General features: G+C 40.5%; 1 protein-coding gene across 5 annotated transcripts; it reads left to right on the top strand.

The window, feature by feature from the left end:
- Nucleotides 1-7,266: 7,266 nt before the first annotated feature.
- On the top strand, nt 7,267-16,421 carry cysltr1 (cysteinyl leukotriene receptor 1). 5 transcript variants are annotated; one of them, XM_049750811.2, is made up of 4 exons: nt 7,267-7,446; nt 12,590-12,794; nt 13,518-14,084; nt 15,143-16,421. In XM_049750811.2, exons 3-4 carry the CDS (start codon nt 13,524-13,526, stop codon nt 15,179-15,181), a joined length of 600 nt encoding a protein of 199 aa, XP_049606768.1. In that variant the 5' UTR covers nt 7,267-7,446; nt 12,590-12,794; nt 13,518-13,523; the 3' UTR covers nt 15,182-16,421. The 5 variants fall into 5 exon arrangements, with proteins under 5 accessions (XP_049606768.1, XP_049606745.1, XP_049606736.1 ...); XM_049750788.2 differs by lacking the exon at nt 15,143-16,421 and having other exon boundaries at nt 13,515-14,654; XM_049750779.2 differs by lacking the exon at nt 15,143-16,421 and having other exon boundaries at nt 13,518-14,654.
- Nucleotides 16,422-22,289: the final 5,868 nt, after the last annotated feature.

Raw genomic sequence — 22,289 nt, forward strand, 5'->3', positions numbered from 1 at the left:
CAGTTATATGGGTTGTAATGAACCGACCCAAACACAAATACTAGCTGTTGTATATCTATGATCTCTCCAATTAGCTTCCAAGAAGATGAAGCATGCAAGCAAAACCATCGAGCGTTTGCCCTGTGGACTATGGACACCTGCAAAGTTTTGGAAACATCATTTATGGGGCTCAGCTTAGCTGGAGGCAAAAATATCTTGCAAGCTCACTTGAAAACGCCAATTGGCACATTTCAAATTTTTTTTACATAGGAATAAATAAGAAAAACAATTTTCTCTTGTAGTTAAAACTGTGACAGCACCTGGATACTAGTGTGAATGGAATGGGTGAAAACAATGAGAAAATGCCCATATGCCAGAGGGTAGCAGCTCGTGGTGACCTTCGTTTTTGATTGGGGGAGGAAAAAAACTATGAACGTTTCATTTTTGGAACGATAAAAAATGTCCATTATGAACCATAAACTGAACAAGTTCATTTTAAAATTTGTGAACTGAACTTTGAACTAGTTTGTGTGGAAAATGAACTTTCCCAACACTGCTGGTGTGTAACATGGGGTAAATCGTTACCCTGCCTCTGCTTTCTGTCGGTGGATTTATTCCATTGTGCTATTGTACAAGTAATCATATAAAATGCAGCATATTTTTCATTATCATTGAACTCGTGATTAGACATACAAGCAGAATAATGAATGTGGGTACATTTTGAGAATTGCTATTGCGACGACACATTATCAGTAGGGTAAAACTAACCTGTCTCACGACGGTCTAAACCCAGCTCACGTTCCCTATTAGTTCATTAGGATGGGTTTTGTCAAAACGTCACAATTTGTCATTGTGCATATTGTATAAATGTTTGTTTCCCTGTTTAAGAACATGCCATCCAACAACAACAACATTCAGTATTTGTTACCATGTTACCATTAGACTGTGTACTTTTTGGAAAATGCTCCAAAAATTGTAGAAGCTGTAAAATGTCTTTTTCACGAATAGTACTGTTTTGTAGTGATGATACTGATCAAACCTACGTATGAAATCTCATTGTTCCACAATTTTCATGTCATTACTGACCTAAAACGTTGTTTTTAGCCAGCTGATAGGGTGGTGCTGGACTGGGTCCCATTGTGTTAAGGCTGGCATTGGGCTGTTTGAGTGCATGTGTGTGCAAGTGTATGTATGTCTGTGTGGGTTGTGAGTATGAGTGTATGATAAAGAAAAAGGGACATTTAACTGAGGGGAAATGGTTTTGGGGGTAGTGTCTGGCCCAACTACAATAGCCGCAGGGAGGACAGGATATCCTGCTTACTGCATAAGCTGAAGTCACGCACACGTGCACACACATGAGCAGCACAGACTAATGGAGTACAATACACACCATCAAGTGTTAAACATCTCCATTGTTGGAGTTGCCTTTAGTGTGTGGTGAGTCATGCACCGTAATTAAAATATAATTGGTGATGTTTCATATCACAAACCAAAAGCTTTTGTTCCACTACCAGTTACACTAATTTGGAGCACACCTTATGACCTCACAACAACTGCAAATTCATACTGACACCACAACAAGTTGCCTCTCCTAGTAAGTAACAGGTAAATAGCAAAGGCTGCTGTGAATTTGTCAGCAAGTATGCAACAAATGATCGAGACCTCTTACGTAAATCAAGCCGTCTGTCTTTGATTTGTTGTCTTTTCTCAGGCATGTTGGTTTCTTGTTTGGCTAACAACCCCCTTTAAGTAAAATACATTTACAATTAACATTTTAGAAATGCTTGTAAATAACACATTTACCTCAGTAATAGTTTTAATGATCATTTATGCGTGATTCATTTCAATTGAATCATTAGTTTGGTATTTTTTTAAATTTTTGCAATATTTACACTCAGTGCATAATAGGCTTACAATAATATTAAATACAATGGTGGGTGGTGCATTTCACACTTAGGCCTTCAGTGATGTCCAACTTAGTCAATAAGTACCTGTCATTTTGCAAGCATTTATAACACCAGGACTGGAGAGTAGTTAGAAACACACTTAAGCACTACTAGGCATAGCATCACTCAAATGGGCTATTATTTGGCGCATTTTAAAAATCAACAATGGTATATCTGGAAGTGCTGAGGGTCGAGAAGGGAGAAAAACAATATTTTTTCGTGGTCTTGAAATTGATTGCATATCTGTCAAAGAATGTTGTCCAGAATGTTGTGATGGCATTGTTGGTGGTGTGTGCAGAGGTCGCCTTGCGCTGCGCCCTGGCCTCTGCACACACTTGGACCACCTGAGATGCTCAGCGTTTCTTCATAAATCTGATTGAATCTGCCCTTGGCGCACTCAGCTTCGTCACAAAAGTCGTTCACCCTTGCCATGCAGAATTGTACATCCAGTGTTTTAGATTGTAGTCTTCCAAAGAGCAGCATTATCATTATGTTAACGATTTCTGGTTATGTTAGGCCAGCAGAGAAGGCTTTGCTGGCTCTTACGGCCCACCACTGATTAAATATAATTTTAAGAATAAAACCTCCAACAACACCAACAAGGCCATTATAGATGATTCAGTTATCTTACAATTTCATAACTTCACATTTGCATTTGTAGCATGTCCCAAAACTGTTTGAGAAAAAAAAAAAAAAAGCAACGATATACATGCCTAAGTATAAGTACACAAGTGTGTGCAGTATAACAGTATAACATGAAACATCCAAAGTCTGAAAAGTTAAATATTTGGGGTTGCTGATCATGAATGATGAAGATGTCAAACCTCAGGAGCCATAATGTGAAGCTGAAGTTAAAATATCACGATTGGACAAATGCAACACCTGCCGTGCACACAAATATTTTCCTCCTCTCTCTGTGTGTTTGGTAACGGTAACTACGCTATTTTTCCCCAGCCAAGGCTTTGTGAGTCACACCAACTACAACAAAGACTCTATTACAGCACCCTGCCCAGTACCCTCCCTCAGTCTCCCCTTTTCTTCAACTCATGTGTCCTGCCCTGCTTTAATGCAATGATGAGTGTACTTCCTTTACTTTTCTGCCCTTGCCCACGTCCATCCTCTCATTCATGTGCTCCAGGAACCTTTAGCGGCAACCCCATCGTGCCATACATACCTCTGCCCTGACAACAGTTTCAAACAAAGGCAGCAAGGCGCTCCAACACAGGAGACTTGAGTTTTACAGGCTTTATGGACTAACTGACAAGACGTGACTTACTGATGCCTGAAAAGGGGTGGTCCAGCGTTAGTATGTGTTGGTCCAAAACAAGCCCCTGTGAGCCCCTGTGATCTGTTATTCAACTCTGACCGCAATCCTCAAGGCTCTTGACTATGGATCAGTCTTGACAGAGGCCAGAGAGAGGGAGTCGCTTACCTCACATCACAGATAGATGAAGAATGACTATGCATGCATGAGTGCAAATTATGGGACTAACAAGACTGACCTTGCCCTTATCAGCTGCAGACAATGACTTGGGGGAGAGTGGGGTGAGATGCCACCCTTAAAAATTATTTCACATATGTATGTCATTAATACCTTCATTATTTTTCATTTAAATTTAAATAATAATAAAAAATAACAAATCTGGCCAGGATGTTCATTAAACATGTTACTAGATTTCTATCACACGTGTGTCAACTTTGGACTGCGCAGACCGCACAATGATATATACACACACAGCAATGGCGACTGGAATGTGTCTCTTGTTATTCCTAAAAGAATGAAGCCATATCGTTTCCAGCCAATACTATGAAATGAGTCTGCAAAGTGAGATTCCATTTCACTTTTTGAATTGACTGCTTTAAGACCAACAGGTATCCAGACAGTGACCTGTGCCATTTAAATGCTGGTTGGCCTGCAAAAACTTTTCAGCTATGTATGTGTGATGAGCAATATGGGTCCATTGAGTTATCCACCTAAACAAAGGTTGTTTGCCCAACTTGTAAAAAATAATTCACATTTTAATCCACATTTTAATTAATGTGATTACAGGTGGGTTTTTTGCATATGCACGTGACTTGTTTTTCCTGCATCCAGTCACTCACATACTACACAAGAGACTGTGATTGTTGACTATAATTGTACTACACTCAAAAAAAAAAAAAAAAAAATTCTCTACTTCCCTCTGCTGGACATATTCGTTTTAGCAGCAAGAGAAGTATTGCAAGGGTGCCTTGCCATGCATGGAAGAAAATTAGACAGATTTCTTTTTTATCTTTGTTTTTTTCCTTGTTGTTGTTGGTTTTGTTTTTTGATTTTTTACAATGTTGTATTGTTCCAGGCGGCTCGGTGGCGCACTGGGTAGCACGTCCGCCTCACAGTTAGGAGGGTGTGGGTTCGATTCCACCTCCGGCCCTCCCTGTGTGGAGTTTGCATGTTCTCCCCGGGCCCGCGTGGGTTTTCTCCGGGCACTCCGGTTTCCTCCCACATCCCAAAAACACGCTTGGTAGGCCGATTGAAGACTCCAAATTGTCCCTAGGTGTGAGTGTGAGTGAGATTGGTTGTCTGTCTCTGTGTGCCCTGCGATTGGCTGGCAACCAGTTCAGGGTGTCCCCCGCCTACTGCCCGATGACGGCTGGGATAGGCTCCAGCACGCCCGCGACCCCCATGGGGACTAAGCGGTTCAGAAAATGGATGGATGGATGTATTGTTCCATCTCCAGGGCCTCGAGTACTTCATCTTATAGCAATCATCGTGGCATGTGGTGTTTGCCTGTCCTCTGTCTTCATGTGTTATATCTTCAAAGAAATACTTTTGTGCAATTTAAGAATGAATGCAGTTGCAGACGTGTGCTCATCATTTGTTGTATAGGGCTGATTCGCTTGACCCCTGTTTGACTCATTCATGCAGGAAATAGATCTCTATAACGTCATGTGTATGTGAAACATCCGTTCATTATAGTCAATTAAAGGGGTGGATGGAAGACATTAGTCAAATTAAGACAGTCATTTCCATCAGTGGGAAAAACAACTTTTTGCTGACAGTGCCCTTACAATTTCTACTACCCAGTAATGATCCAAATATCCATCCATCCATCTTCTTCCGCTTATCCGGGGTCGGGTTGCGGGGGCAGCAGCTTTAGGAGGGACTCCCAGACTTCCCTGTCCCCAACCACGTCGTCCAGCTCATCCCAGGGGATCCCGAGGCGTTCCCAGGCCAGCTGAGAGACATAGTCTCTCCAACGCGTCCTGGGTCGTCCACGGGGCCTCCTGCCGGTGGGACATGCCCGGAACACCTCCCCATGGAGGAGTCCAGGAGGCATCCTGGTGGGATGTTCGAGCCACCTCATATGGCTCCTCTCAACGTGGAGGAGCAGCGGCTCTACTCCGAGTTTCTCCCAGATGACCGAGCTTCTCACCCTATTTCTAAGGGAGAGCCCCTGGACTCTGCCAGAGCTACCCTTTGTCACCAATTCCATTCATACCGTTGATAGACAAAATTTCCAGGCGCACTGAGGTGTTGAGGGCGTCCAGTTTGGTGATCTCAGTGTTACATCTCTGCTTCAAGCCGTGAGCGCCAACCCTCACTGGAGTAGTTTGCAGCCGAGTGTGAAGTGTTGGGGGTGAAAATCAGCACCTCCAAATCTGAGACCATGGTCCCCAAGTGGAGGACTTCAAGTATATTGGGGTCTTAATCACGAGTAAGGGCAATGGGAGGTCTAAACCCCAGCATGAAAATGATGATGCACCCGTTTTTACGCCGAGCGCAAATTTTCAGAGGAGTCGGGGGTGAGGTAATATAGTGGGCCGGAATGCAGAGAGACGCAGCACAGCCCCAAACACGTGAGATTCAACTTGCTTTGGCACGAAAATGACCCAACCACAGATGGATGAATGGATATTGAAAACTAACATTACTGAATATAGTTTTTATCCAGCTACAGCAAAAATGTGTTGAGAAGAATTGTATTTTATGTTCATGTTTTTCCAGGCTGTCTGACTGAAGGATGAGGTTCTGTTTACAATACAGAGCAGATCAAAATCTCCTGCTGTTAAAAATGAAGACCAGCAGGGTTCACAAGTGCGTCGTAGAAAGCTGTGGAAACATTTGATGATACAAAACACAATACAAATCCACATTTTGACTCCTGATAGCAAGATTTAAACTTTACATAGCTTTTTCTGATTCAATTTTAGTATTTGCTGGTCTAAGAGTTTTCCACGCTTGTCTCAATTCTATATAAAATTGTAGCATGCCACAAAATTACTGTAATTGTGCTCACATTCTTAAATGAATTTGAAACCATTGAAATTGCACAAAAAATACCTGAAAGGTTACTGTCTAACAAAATACATACATAAAAGAGCAACTCTCTCCTTAGTGGCTTTCTGTGGAGAACACAATTAGCTATCCGCCCACAATGTTTTCCTCAGACAGAAGGAGAACATGTGAATATAGCGAGTAGGCAACAGACCATGATAAACACTGTTAAAATCATGCACAGTTGAAAAGGATGGATGGATGGATGGATGGATGGATGGATGGATGGATGGATGGATGGATGGATGGATGGATGGATGGATGGATGGATGGATGGATGGATGGATGGATGGATGGATGGATGGATGGATGGATGGATGGATGGATGGATGGATGGATGGATGGATGGATGGATGGATGGATGGATGTTCATAACCAATTAGCATAGACACAGCTAGCAAGTATCTTTGCCCTTAAATCAAATCAGGTAAAGCTTGGTCCATCGTGGACTTGGACCAAAAGCCCTGTGGTAGTAGTGAAGACGGCCCAGTAGTGGTGACACTTCCTGAAGCTCCTCAGGAGGGGAAACCTGAACAACCCAGCTCCTGGCGAACTTCTCGGTTCCAGTATAGAGAGTCTGCTGACGTATGCTATCATGGTGTGGCACTCCAGCAGAGAGGAAGAGTCCACAGAGAGTGCCACGAACCGCAGAGAACATCATTAGACATTAAGAGGACATTAAGTGACAGAATTAATAGACAGCTTCTTCTAAAAGCTGTCTCAGCTCTAATGTGCACAAAAGAAATCCCACATTATAATTCTACCTCTGCAACACATTCGAACATAGCAAAACATTTTGGGGTGTATTGGTAGTTATTTTGAGATTTGCTGTTCAATTTCCTTTCCCTCGGTGGTACAATGACAATAAAGCTAAAGTATTCTGTTTCTGAAAACATTGTCTGATTTTTTTTGTTATGTTTGTGTATGGTCTGTCGCAGAAAAATGTTTTAAAATTTGTAAAGTTTGTACTAGGCCATCCCGCCCCCATATTTCTACACTCAAGACCTCTTGCTTCAACTCCGTTAAGACTGGTCTGGAAAAGAGCCATCATGTCTGAGTCATTCTGGAGGGGAATCAGAGCCTGAGGGGCTTCGCTTCATCTTGACATTGTTTAAACCTGTGTCTTTTTACACTTACTGCCAAAAAAGGAATTCTCTGTGGAGAAAGTACTTTGCAAACATACAGACCAGGATTTATCTGCTGGTGAGTAATCTGACTGCAATAATTATCTTCGTTGTGTTTTGGTTGTTTTATCATCCCAGGATGATCTCTTCCATGCTGATTACCGGCAATCTCTTGATTCATCTGGCATTTGTCGCTTCAGTTATTTCTGCTGATAGTTGACAGAAAACAGGTAGTGTTAGTTTTTGCACTGTGTGCGAACGAGGGCACATTTCACAACAAACAACAGAGAGCCAAAATATTTTCAAATATCTGCATCTGGAATAACACATCTGGTTCTTTTCAAATACTTAAAAGTAACCATAACTAATTATCCATTCTGTACTACATGGTGTTAGCATATTCGATAAACTGAAAGTGATTGAATTCAAGTTAAAAACAGCAAATTGCTCACAAGTTGCCTTTGAAAACAAACACATTTTTTCTCTGAACATTTTGTATACATATTAGAATTGCAATGTCAACATCAAAGGCTCCAAAAAAGAAAAATGGATTGTGGTCAAATGTCTAAGCAGATCGTGATCACCGAGCATATGTGTGGATCAGTCGGGAGATCTGTGCGAGGATCGTAGTGATGTCAGCATTAATTTTCAATGTTGCTTGCAGTGTTTGCACACATTTTGTCACGTACTAAAACGATCACATCAGACAACGTTTCCTGCAAGGCATAAAGTCATAACACAGACATGGATCATTAATATTTGCTTCAAACAGTTATTGGCTTGACTTCTTTAGCGTCTGAGTGAACATTACTTCAAGACAACGAAAAAATATGTTTATTATCTGCATGTTTTCACGTACAAATTTGTGTTTTGCTTGTAACGCATAACTGTAGTGAAAATTGCAGGAAATCTTTGGGACTTTTGGGGAATTTGGAAACGCCAACATTCATTGAATTTAGAGTGCACGTGTAAGCCAAGCCTCAAGATGTTTTTTTGAGAGTATGAACAAATGTTCCGTGCATATGGAAATGCACTCACTATAATATTTTCTATCAACATATGGAATGGATGTCCTATTGATGGTCATGGTGTGTGTTTCATTACTGACGCACTTTCAACATATACAGTCAGTCAGTCAGTCAGTCAGTCAGTCAGTCAGTCAGTCAGTCAGTCAGTCAGTCAGTCAGTCAGTCAGTCAGTCAGTCAGTCAGTCAGGGGTGCACATAAATTTTGGGCGTTGTCTTCAAATGAGAACCAGAAGTTATTGTTTGATGTACATTTTTTTTTTCCTGACCCACCCACCTCATCAATGAACTTTTTGGCATTGCATATGGGCAAGGTACGTACATCGTAAATATGTGTAGATCAGTTGTTCTTAACCTGGGTTAACCCGAGGGGTTGGGTGAGTCGGTCTAAGGGGTTCGGCAGAGCCTCCACTGCGGAAGTCCGAACACTTGATTATCGTGTAAATTCGTGATGACGCATATCTGAACTGGTCTCATAAAGGCAACAGCAGAAGTTACACTGATTTGCAGATATGTTATTTGTTGTGAGTTCATGCATTGTGTTGGTTTTTGTTCTTTGAACAAGGTGATGTAAAAAACATCTGTCTTGAATTTGAAAAAAATAATTTTATTTTTCACTAGTGGGGTTTGGTGAATACGCATATGAAACTGGTGGGGTTCGGTACCTTCAACAAGGTTAAGAACCACTGATATAGTCCTAAAACACAAACAAGTCTCAAAGGGCTTCACATGAGAAAACTAAAAGAACCCTATTGGGGGAAAATGAGTTAGTATTTGATAACTTACTGTTGTTCCCTACTAGAAGCATTGCTTTGTATCTTGTAACACACTGGAAAACAGGAAACCAAGAAATCGCAAATGTTTACTGTGTTTTTATTATCGGGCCATTAAACTGCTGAACCAAGAGCATTTGACCCATATAAACATCTTCATCAGCAGAGCGTTGCTTACATGCTTTGCACATTACGTGAAACATTAAAAATGTCTCTCTCCAGATTTCACTGTCAGCAGGCCATCCAGGCATTTATGTGGCTTCACTTCACTAAACCTTTTGAAATTTGCACTCACCAATTCTGAGTGAATGTGATATACTAACAGAAGATATTAACTTTTTGCAACAAGGAGTAATAGAAGTCCCAACAGATGAGATCAGAGGTTGTTCAGACTTCCATGTATGGAGTTGTTGCCGCTGGATCAAAAGTCCTCACCAACATCACGTAAACACAAGACTTCAAGAGCACATTCTTCACCACCACATATACTATACAACACATACTGTACATAAAATGTGTTGAAAACTTTAGCAATTTCTCACCATTGTATATGGCTGTTACCTGCCTGGTTATAATAAATTGCAGCTTGAAGAACAGTGCACTGAGACCAATACAAACACAAAAAGAACCGCTGTGGTCACCTTCCATATGGAGTCTATTATCAACATAGCCTTTAAAAAAAATACATATTACCTCTAACACAAACCTCAGTACCTTTTGTAGATACAATATTAACCTTTCTGTACCCACTCACATGTCCTGATGCTCAAAATTGTCCAAAACAAATTATCATTGACATTGATGCCGATGCACAACACTGGACCAGTGGAACCTCAAAGGTTGAACTCCGTAGAAGTTGTAAGTTTTCAAATTCAACCCTATTTTTTAGGAAAAATACATCTCTGAAGACGTGGTGGGCAAAGTATGGCTCGAGGGCCACATAATGATTTCTCTGTTATTGAATACGGCCCACCAACCTCAACCTCTACCAGTACCTTACCGTATTTTCCGCACCATAAAGTGCTATGGGTTAAAAGGCCCGGACTACGAGGGCTATTCTGTACTTAATCCACACATAGGGTGCACCGCATTACGGAGCGCATACATGCCATGACTTACGGCAAGTACGGCATTAAACATGCTAAGTTCCCTCTCATCATTGTGTCGTCGTTGTTGCGTTGCTCTTTGGCAATGATCCCGGCTTTCCAGAAAGCTTGAATTGTGCCTCGTAAGCATGTCTCTTTGTCGATGCCAATTTTGAGAGTTCTGATGCTGTTTGCTATGCACAAACTGATAGTGTTTATTTATCATTCGCAGCGGACGTACATGGTCCATGTATAATGTGCAGTTCTCTGATTTGTTAACCGCCGTATTTTATGTACAATGTAATGTCCTCTGATTGGTTCATTGGGTCTATATATTGCGTGTACATATACATAAGTCCCTGTGTGGCAGCAGCAAGACAACATTTACAGATTTTGGAATCCGTTCCACACAAATGGTGCACCTTATTAAAAGGCGCTCCTTCGGTTTTTGAGAAAATTAAATGCTTTTACGTGTGCCTTGTCCCGTTGTTCTCCTACGAGCCTGTCTACCTGCCTCCCTGCCCACCTCTCTGCCTGCCTGCTTGCTTACTTGCCTGCCCTCCTGCCTTCTCCTACTTCCCTTTCCCCTTTCTCTCAATCAAATAAAGTTCGTGCTGCACCCCGTTGTTCTACCCTGTTACACAATTTAACTTTTGCCAAATCTATATATGACCTGGCCCATCTGTCTGATTTTTATTATCAAAAGTGGCTTGAGAGGACAAACATTTCACTAAAGCAACACATTTTCCAAGACTTGAGTACTAACACCACAAGTGTACATATTTTATAGTGTAAGAGCAGGATGGGAGAGTCACCAAAACGTTTTTATGTGTAGGGTCACATGCGCGTTTGCTCACCAACCCCTTGAGTGTGTTGTAACTGGAGCATTTCCTGCCACAATCAACTCAATGCAAGTTATCAGTACACCACATTAACGTTCTTACACCTCAAAAAGTGAAGTATAAACTTCGGATAAATGTGACATTTAAAAGTTTTATTCATGCTTGATGAATGAATGAAATGCATGTTTCTCACTTTACATGTTTTTTGGTGTAAACATGTTTATGTTTGCTAAATAAAAACTAAATGAGTTACGGCCGGCCGCCCTTTCACCACAAAGGCTTTTCAATTGCGAAAATGAGGTGGTTCATTTCCACCGAGGCATCCGGACTTGATTTGCTAAGCACAAGGCAAACTCATTAACGTCTTGCAAAGGAAATGCTGCGGAATAAACGAACATCATCTATAATCACTTAGAAGGAATCACTTTGTTTTCATCTTGTTTGCACCTGTTGTATTTTTAAATTGATAACATCTGATTTTTGGACACCCAAGCCAAAGCAACTCGGATGAATAAGGCGCATTTAAAAAAAAGCACATGTAAAAAATTCTTACAATGCTGTAGGTTTGGTAATTGCAAGGTGTCCCCTACACTGAAAAAAATGGGGAAAATAATGTCACCTTTTGGCATTCATTCTACCAAGAGTTATGTCATGACACCATTATCTTAATTAGGAATATTCAGTTGTATGCAAAGATCACTCGTCTGTATTCATTGTAGGCATGCATGAGTATATCACAATTAAAACAACATGGTGCAACTGGGAAATGAGCTTAGAAACGCCATTCCAGCAAAGTGCACATTTACTCCACTACTGCTGTGATCAGTAAAGACAGATTAGACTCTCACATTTCAAATAAATCTGTTCCATCACCAGAGGCAACTGATCAATAGAAGGCCGTGGGTGTCACCTCACCGCTGACAGACGACTATGACTGTGTTTACTAAGTTAAAATGATTTTAATTACGTTGATAATGTTTGAGTGTGTGTGTGTGTGTGTGTGTGCGTGCGTGCGTGCGTGCGTGCGTGCGTGCGTGCGTGTGTGCGTGCGTGTGTTTGCGTGCATGTGTGCGTGTGTTTACTGCATACGTTTTAGTCATTTTTACAGGTCCTAATGGATCATTTTGTCAAAGCTGAATGAATGTTGCTGATTCTGTGTAAGAACCATCTAAGATTTCCTGTTAACTCACACAAAGTACTGTGGAAAGTTGATGGACCATTTCTACTCAAACATTCTGTGGATGTGAGGTTTTGTAATTACTAAACTATTTTTATGTCTCAAATTTTACGAAAGACCACATTTCCTTCAGAGTAGTGATACAATTGGGTTAAGTTGGGCAAATAATCTTCCTGTATTTTATGTAATTCACATTTTGTAGTAGAATACAATAATTGGCTTGTCAGATAACATCATCAGCATTTACACCACATTATCATCACCAACATGAGTATCGTTAAACCACTGGAGGTCAGCACAGATACTATGTCTTCCTACAGATGATGACATCACCAGAAATGATGAACAGTGGTAGTGAAGAATTACCACCTTCGAGACATTCATACTAGATGACACACTGCAGAAGCAGCCACTTGCAGGAGCGTCCTTCGACCGGGATTTTGACATTAGGCAGAGAGGATCAGCTATTCGCAGACTGTCCATCAGACTGAAGTGAAGATCAAGCACAGTAAGGGAATCTTATTGGTGAGCATTCAAATTCAACTTAAATTCAGTTATACTTCAGCAAAATTGGTTTTGTTGCAGGAAAATTAGTGAAAAATGCACAAATGAAATGCTCTTATTATGGAAGACATATTTCCTTTACGCATTTCTTCATTTGAAATGCAATCACGAATGTTTAACTCATCGCATAATGGGGCTATAACTGTATGAATAATACTTTAAAAAATATTTAAAATCGGGGTACTTAAAACTTTTGCAATTCTATACTGCAGCAGATTTTGAAAAAAAAAATCTTATTATTGATGAGCAATTTTAGCTGCATGAAGATCCCCTAAATACATGTGCATACGAATCTCATTAGTATGTGAAACTCTCAAGATGAGTATTACATTTTTTGTAGTGATCAATGTTTGGCTGAAAAAGAAACTTTGCAAAGCATATTTTGTTTTTTATAGTTTCTAGTAACTAGGGCACGAAGTCGCTTCATCTGCGTAGGGTTCGTCATCCACCCCAAAAAACTGTTTGTCCTGAGTATTTTAGTCTTTTCTTTTTCTTTTAGATAGATTTTTAGAAAAGTAGTCTTTCTGATGGAACGATTACCATTTGACAGGGTGTCCATGTTAATCAGATTTTCGGGTTTCCTACTGTCAGCACGACAGGTGAAAAATCTGTGAACTAATCTGTCAACTGTGACATTTTTTGGTGTCTCACATTCAATGTTATGATTTGTCCTTGTCTCAGCAGTTGCGGATGGAACAAGTCAATGAGAGCCGCGGTGTAGAGAGCAACTCTACTCTGTGTCCCACCATCGATGACTTCCGTAATCAGGTTTATTCCACATCCTACTCCCTCATCACGGTGTTAGGCCTGTCCGGAAATGGCTTTGCATTGGTGGTGCTGATCCGAACGTCCCGACCGAGTTCTCCGTTCCAAGTCTACATGCTCAATCTGGCTATGTCCGACCTGCTGTGCGTGAGCACTCTGCCAATGCGGGTTGTGTATTACGTCAACAAGGGACAGTGGAACCAGGGAGACTTCCTATGCCGCATCACTTCCTGCGCCTTTTATATCAACCTGTACTGCAGCATTTACTTCATGGCGGCCATGTCTGTGACGCGTTTCTTTGCCATTGTATTCCCTGTGCAGAACCGACTCATGGTGACAGTGAAACGTGCACGCCTGGTGTGTGCGGCCATTTGGATTTTTATCTGTCTAGCCTCGTCACCCTTCCTGATGCTTGGCCAGAAATTTGACCCCGCCACCAATAAAACAAAGTGCTTTGAACCTCCGATAGGTCAAGATGTGTCAAAGGTAGTCATGTTGAACAATTTGTCTTTAGTGCTTGGTTTCCTCCTCCCCTTCCTTATAATACTGCTTTGCTATGCTGGCATTATCCACACCCTACTGTCCCGCACCTCGGGGGCTAGACGTCGGCAGGACACGGGCCCTAAAGCCATTCGAATGATCGTCATCGTCCTACTAACCTTCTTAGTTAGCTTCATGCCGTATCATGTGCAACGCTCCATCCACATACACTCCTTGTACGGCACTTCCTGTTCAGAAAGGATTGTTATGCAAAAGTCAGTTGTTGTGACGTTGTGTCTCGCTGCAGCCAATTCATGCTTTGACCCTCTGCTTTACTTTTTCTCTGGGGAGGCTTTTATCAACCGTCTTTCCTCCATGCGCCTGTCACGATCAACTTCTGTTAGGCTGAACGTCACTAGTATAGAGACCGGCGTCAGCCGAAACCCCAGTGCCACTTCATTTATCCCCAACACGAGCACAGTCCGATAAGGTGAACGACACATTCAAAAAGGTTGACTTCTCACCAACTAACGTATTGTAATTTTAGTAACAAAAATTAAAGCACTGGAATCTGAAGACTCCCTTTGAATTACTGTGGTTACTGTGTTATTAAGAAAATAGCCATCATTTCCTTTTCAACATGACAGTGGTGCAGCTGAGAAAGAGTAAAGTATACAATCAAATGCGGTGGACAGTCGATCCCAGGGCAAATACGTTGGAAAAAATATATAATAGACATTTAGGTCATGAATTGTCTTTTTGTTGATATGGTTTTGATTCGATTTAATTTTGTCAATAATGCCTCTTTAATTCTCTTTTGCTTATGAAATTTCCTTTCCTTTTCTAAAATATTAATGAAATGCTTTTGTCACAAGTGGACAGCCAATGAGGCCGATAAATATATGTTCAAAGCAAAAGGACACGTGTGGCTCCCTCTAAAAAAAATTACAATTACAAACAACTTGCCATAATGTATTAGAGAATAGGCAAATCGATGAAAAAAGTCATTATTGATTCTTGCACAAAAACAACAATTAGTATGTCTTTTACATTATATTTTGCAGGGAAAGTCCGCAAGAAAGACTGACTTTACCAACACTTGAAGTGGAATCAATCTTTACCTGTTTTTGGAAAGGAAGCACCTTTCTATCACTCCCTAACCTGATGACGTCATCCAACAAAGGTGGCGGAAAGGTGGCTAGTTTAGATTTTACTATGCGAAGAGGCCTCAAGTCTGCATCTATTCCTATCCTTTGTCAGATTGTCTTGTATCCTGCCATGTCTTTGAACCAGCCCATGTTTATAAGCTTGACCTTAGGTCTAGAAACATTTTTGTTTCTAGACTTCCAAGTCAAGTCAAGTTTATTTGAATAGCCCTAAATCACAAGCAGTCTCAAAGGGCTTCACATAGACAAACAATTGACAATTCTTCTCAAAGCATCCCCTGATCTTAAGCTCCAGAATTAGTATTTTTTTCTTTCCAGTTTATGCTATGATCTTTCGTTGCTGCTTAACCTAGCTTTGGTGGGATTTTTAGTTGTTAACCTTGTATTTTTGTTTTTTTTTCCAGCTTTGGTATTCTGTATGTTTTTTGATATCCTATTAATTACTCAGTGATTTTTTTGTAAATCCTGTGAATCAATTTTTGGGGAACTTTTTGCATTCTTGAATAATATGTAATTCAAGGTCCATTTGAATTTGAGGTTTGTAACTGTTAGCCCTTCACATTATTCAGGAATGTAAGTATCAGTTTTTAAAAAGTTGTGAGTATATATTTCGTTAAGATTCTAAGTAACTGTTAGCCCTTCACATTATTCAGGAATGTAGGTACCAGTTTTTAAAAAGTTGTAAGTATATTTTTCATTATGATTGTTCAACAAGTTACGGATTGTGTCCACTAGGTGTTACACCAGCACAGATATTGTCCTTGTTCTTCAATAGTCCATCCTGATTATTTTCTATCTATCCATCAATTCTCTGCTTTTCCTCATGAGCCTCTCAGGCAACCATCCAAACTCGCACTCATACCTTTGGGCAATTTGCTCAATCGGCTGACCATGCATTTCTTTGGACTATGAGAGGAAACGGGGGCACCTGGAGGAAACAGGGAGAACATACAAGCTACACAGAATCAAATCCGCAAACTCTGCACTGAGAGACGGACGTGCTAACCTGTCGACCACCGTTCCGCCTTGATTAATTTTTTTTTCAACCATGATTCATTTCTATCAACGATGACATTCCATATTGGTCCAGAGAGTGAACTTCATTCAGCTGCATGTCCATTGGTAGTTGCTTAAAGGGACTTGAGAAGATAATAAAATCAAATCTGTTCTGCAACTATTTTACTGCATTTAATGTGTGAGTGTATCTCTCCATCTGCAGCAGTGAATGAGCTAATCCTAGAAAAAGGTTCCTTTAACACCCATAAACAGACCACATTTAAACATACATTTAGGCAACAGATTACTATGAACATAACGTGACTCTGAGATCTGACTGCTGAGACCACCCCGAGTGATGAGCAGATAAAAAGCCACTGTATTAGTGCTTCATGAAGAGATTATATCGAGCACATGATCAACTCTCTCCTCTGTTTGCACAAAAAGATGTTTGTTTCTGTCGGAAAGCACAGATGGTAACCATGGTTATACTCTTAGTTTGTCTACTCCATCTAGCAATTTAAGTGCAAGGAAAGTACCATGAAGACTGTTTTGTGTGGTTATGAATAACATTAGAAATGTATGTGTATTTGTATGACTTCTCAAACCAGGCTTTGACGTTTTGAGGCTTTGATATGCATGCCCCGGAGTAACATTGTCAAAAAACAAAAACTGAAAAAAAAAGGTGTCAAGTGAGCATAAGCATTTAACAATCAGGTTGGAGACATGCAGGGCCTGATTTTATTTAGATGTACTACTTGTGCAAAAACAGCTGCAAACATGAATGCAGACAGATGTGGACGCCGAGCTACTAATGGGTTGCAACCAGGATTGTGTCTTATTATTTAACTGGTTCTTTTATCACAAACAAGATATTTAGGTTGAATTACCTGACATTCGGCTTGTACTTCCTCTGAAGAACCAGTTAAATAATTGACAAGTGAAAACAAAATGAACATAGTACAACTACAGGATTGTGTCTATCAAATGATGCTGTCCCAAGTTTTAAATGCAACACTAGTCACGATGGGGACAATAATCCAGTTCTTAAGCGTTGTTGTTTATTCAGTTAGGATATGACTTATGCGGTTGCTGGGTTCCCCAAAATTATCGCTGCCATGGCCCTTTCTTTTCTGTATTAATAAAACGCTTCACAACAGTCACGTCAACCTTTGTTCATTCTTTTTTTTAATTCAGTTAATCACAGAGACTGTGTCATTTCTTTGTACTTTGTACTGTTTCTCTTTTTTTTTTATTACCGTAATTTCCAGACTATAAGTCGTGGTTTTTTTTTTCATAGTTTGGGTGGGGGGGGGGCGACTTACACTCAGGAGCGACTTAGATATGTTTTTTTTCACAAATTTTTACTTGATCATTGAGACATCACTTACTTACAAGTATAGTTGACCACTTCCCATGTTATTTTAGTATAGTTGATCACTTCACATGCTTTTATATCTTTATCTTGAACATATTCGAAACATAAAAAATAGAGAAAACATTAAATAAAGCAATTAACACTTTAAAGCACCATGTCCAAGTCCACTGTCTGCTGTATGTACACTTGCTCCATTTTTACTCCTCTTATATTTATTATTATTATTTATTATTATTTGTTTATTTATCATTTATTCAACACTCTTATTTATTCATTGTTTGTGCCTTCTTGGGTTTTTTGTGTTGCTTGTATGCATATGTGTACTATCTCACCGAGGGATAGTGGGAACGTAATTTCAATCTCTTTGTGTGTCTTGGTATATGAAAAAAAATCGACAATAAAGCAGACTTTGACTTTGATAAAACAACCAATTAAACAAAACAAAAAACTACATCTGAAAAAAAATTATATTTTCAGACAAAACTGGATGAGGGCGCTCTAAATTTCACCGTTGGCCGTGACTCATCAACTGGGTGGGCTTAAGAAAAATGGAAAAAAGGATGGCCAGCGACAAGGTCCAGTCACATGTCTAGTCACAAAACTATACATACATTCTGAACTCTGTTGCTTCAGTCGTGATGAATCTCAAAAGCTTTGAGGAGTATCAATACTGTCACTGTTGGGATGCAGACAAGACAATAAGACAAGGTACTAGGCACAGGTAGCACGGCCACGGACGTTTACACAGGTGAACAGGACTAGGTGACAAGACAAACTGACAAGGGCTGTTTGGATTCATGGGGTTTAAATAGTGTCCTTAACAAGCAGGGATAGGTGCAGGTGATTGTCTCTGATGAGTGGGCATGGCTGTGGCCGATAGTCTGTGGAGGAAAGTTACCTGCCGGGGGGCAAGTGGCACGGCACGTGACAGTCACAGTCATAAGTTGGTTGTATTTAGTTAAGGGTGTGGACACGGTCTTACTTAGCTTCAAGCAGACGTATATGTTTGCATCCAAACCACTTCTCACTGCATAGTAACCACATGACTGGGACGCCTCTTGTAAACAACCTTCATGTCGCTCAATGTCATAAAACCGTAATCATTCTTCAAAGTTCATGTAAACATCTACTTTTGTCAACTTCAAACGCCCGCGGCAAATATTACAACAATCGATTGGCTTCAATATATTCAATTTCATGAGCAAAACATCTTCCTTGCCACACTACAGCTTGACAAAACATGGTAGTTACTGTCCATAAAATAGTAAATATTGCGGCAATCCTTTTGATAATTTCAGATTTTGACAAATATTTATGTCTCCCACTCACAGTGAAAACAATACCCGATGTTATTGTGGCACCCTCCCAGTGAATCATCTCCGGTGGTTTAATGCAAGCACATTAGCACAAAATTCAATGCGAGTGTTGCAATGCGCTTCGTGCATGCAATGAAAAGGAGCACATGTACAACATCAAGATGGTCTTTTCAAATGACTCTCAGACTAATTCGCCTGGGCCCCTCATTCCCGGGTAGAAACTGGAATCATTGGAGGTTCACAACGAACACTTTCCTTGTCTGGGAAAAACAACACTCTCAGCTCCCAAAATGTTCCCTCCCACATTCCAAAAAACATGCGCGTTAACTGAAGACTCAAAATAAGGGTCACTAACCTTTTTGAAACTGAGTGCTACTTTTTGGCTACTGGTTGCTCAAATTATGTTTAATATAATTGTCACGTGTGGTGCAGGATTCAGACCCAAAAGCAGACAGTAGACAAAATGACGGCATATTTATAAGTTTTGTGAAGGAAAATGGTGGCTTTATTGAGAGGCTCAAAGGAGGGGTCAATGAGGGAGAGGGATACCAATTTTTAATGGCGATGTCATTCAGTCCCTTGTCGTCGATGCATAGTCGTAGGGTTTTGTTTTTCCAAAATCCAGCACCGAGAGGCGAGAAGGAGGGACGGATAATACTGGTAGCCAAAGCGTCACTGATATATTTCTCCATGACCTCCCTCTCAGGGTTTGACAGGTTGTAAAGTCTTCAAGATGGTAGGGGGGCTCCGAGGAGTAAGTCGATGGCACGTTCATACGGTAGATGAGGGGGGAGGGAAAGCGCAGAGACTTACTAAACACCTCCCCTAATTCATGATATTCAGGAGGAACCAAAGAGAGATCAGGAGGAGAAACCGAAGGTGAAGGATGAGATGTCGCAGTTCCAAAATGCAAACAGTGAGCATGACAAAACATGCTCCAACTAACTATGGTCGAGGTCTCCCAGTCTATGTGCGGATTATGAAGTTTGTTCCATGGTGTTCTAAAAACAATAGGGGAAAAAGAAGAAGAAGGGATGGCCAAAACCAGATGTATTTCTGATGGTTACCCGAAATGATGATAGTCTAACAGTCTGGTGTGTGGCAGTCTTTAGGGGGCTTCCATCTATGGGACTGACCGGTTGGGGCAAGTCTAAGGGGGTATTCAGACCAGAAAAGTCCTTTCGTGTGCTTGTTTGGTCCGGACCAAAAGCGAAAAAAAATTTTTCGTTCGGAGCGGTTCCTATTTAGACTGTACATTTTGCAGGTATATTTTGTAAACACACTTGTGATGATCTGTGTTCCCTTTGGACAGCAATGACCAGGGCGTCACACAGAGCACAGACCCAGAAATGGAGGAACCACTCCAGGCTGTATGTTGCCTTCTGCCCAAAGTCAGCTGGTATTGGCTCCAGCACACCCAAAATGCTCACGGGGATAAGTAGTACAGAAAATGGATGGAGGTTTTAGTTTTCTTTTGTTCAGAAAATGTTTCCTTTTTGTCCCAGAAAAGAAAAATGCCTTACATTGCTTAGAGGAAAATCTAAAACAGCTCCTGAATTGTTTGTAACAGTTTACTAAAACAAAATGCAACTTTTGGGCCAAAATTATACAAGCAGTCAGAAACAGTAGCTGTGTTAGTTTTTTAGAGCAATAATGTCCTCAGTTACTACTGTAAAACAAAAGTTTAGTCTGGTCCCAAAAAACAACTTCTGCTTCAGAATCAGGCATCAACGAATGTCACCACATGATTCGCATGCACGTCACTGAACAAAACCTTCATTGTCCTGATGTTACATCATAAGTGTTGACTCAGACATGCAATGTCACTGGTAACAAATTTGAAAATGTCAGGGTCGATACGAAAAGATACAAGTGATTTTGTCTGATTCCATTTTTCACTTAAGGTTTCCTTAGCTGAGTTGGAGACCTTTGACAGAAATTTCTGAATGTAACAATGTTAGTGTCGTCACAGCTAAAACGTGGTTTTCTAGATATTAAAGACAAAAATCACGGGTCACACTGCACAAACAAGATGAAAATCATCAAAATTATTTGTTAAATATAAGTGAGTCGCAATTCATTTCCTCTCCTCATTTACTCAGAATGAACTCTGTCGCTTCAGACGCTGTGACAACGACTATCCAGAGAACCAAGCACATCTAATCAATGCCTTTTACTTTAGTTACTTCACTGCCTGAGTGAGCGAGGACACATCTCTCCAACTACACCAACTAATTGCAATTACTAATCCTGTCGAAGCATTTGGTGTTTGACTTGGGGATCTTCAAGGCATGTGGAGACCGATGTAGCAGACCTTTGAGATCCACTGGGCAGCTGTGCATCTTATGAAAAACAATTGTTGCTGCAACCACTCTTTGATGGCTCAGCTTGCTGATGGCAAGGTACTCATCCATCACAATGATTATTAAGGCCTTTTTCTGTATGGTCTCAAGCTGCCTGAGAGTGGTCTGAGCAGCGTTCATCCAGGCTAGCCAAGAGTACTCCACCATGCTCCTGACCTGGGTCTTATAGATGTTGGACCTGCTTTTAGCATCAGCCAGCATGTTACTGGCTGCTTTGTATGTACTGTTCATGTGAATTGTCTTCATGCTGAAAATGTGAATTGACACAGGCAGAAAAAAAGCAAAGGGATCAACCCGAGGGTGGCCATCAACAGAGTCAGCTCTCCCTCCCACCACTTCCATTGTGTTCAACCAGCAAAATAGTTTGTCCTCACCCACAAAATGTTTTTACTGAAACACTGGAGAATGTGTTATTGCGTATTAGAGCATTGTGTTTGCTTTTAAAGCGCAAACAAATAAAGTTGGGCTGAATGGAATGAATGAAGCCAATGACAGACTTACAGTAAATGATCTGTCTTTGTTCATACAACATGTTTTAGCGTTATCCAGATAGGTTCAGAACTTTAATGTACTATTATCAATGTAGGTTTTTTATTCAGAAGAAGATGAACCGTCATAGCTGGAAAGTGAGGTGCTTAGATGATGTAGAACAAGATGACAATGAGCAAAAAAAAAAAAAAAATGAGCACCAGACCAACAAAGAAATGAAAGAAGTCTGTTTGTTGCCTTTAAATGATTAGTTCCTGACTTTATTTTCTTCTAATGAAGTCTACCAAGTTTTTTTGCTCCAATTGTTTTCCCACGTCCGCATGGAACATTTGGCTAAGGTCATACCACAAATACGTATTTGTGAAAAATATATATGGCTTCAGGTTCCTTATGCAATACTCTTAGCACATAATATAATAAAACAAATGTTTTATTTGTTTGCTCAAATAAAATGAATATATTACCCAAGTCTGAATCTGTATAGAATGAGATTCATAACAACA

The sequence above is a fragment of the Syngnathus scovelli genome, chromosome 1 (assembly GCF_024217435.2).
Source record: "Syngnathus scovelli strain Florida chromosome 1, RoL_Ssco_1.2, whole genome shotgun sequence".
NCBI classification, from domain to species: domain Eukaryota; kingdom Metazoa; phylum Chordata; class Actinopteri; order Syngnathiformes; family Syngnathidae; genus Syngnathus; species Syngnathus scovelli.

What these genes read in the sequence shown, in the direction of transcription:
- cysltr1 (XM_049750788.2), top strand. Translation starts at nt 13,524, where the DNA reads ATGGAACAAGTCAATGAGAGCCGCGGTGTAGAGAGCAACTCTACTCTG.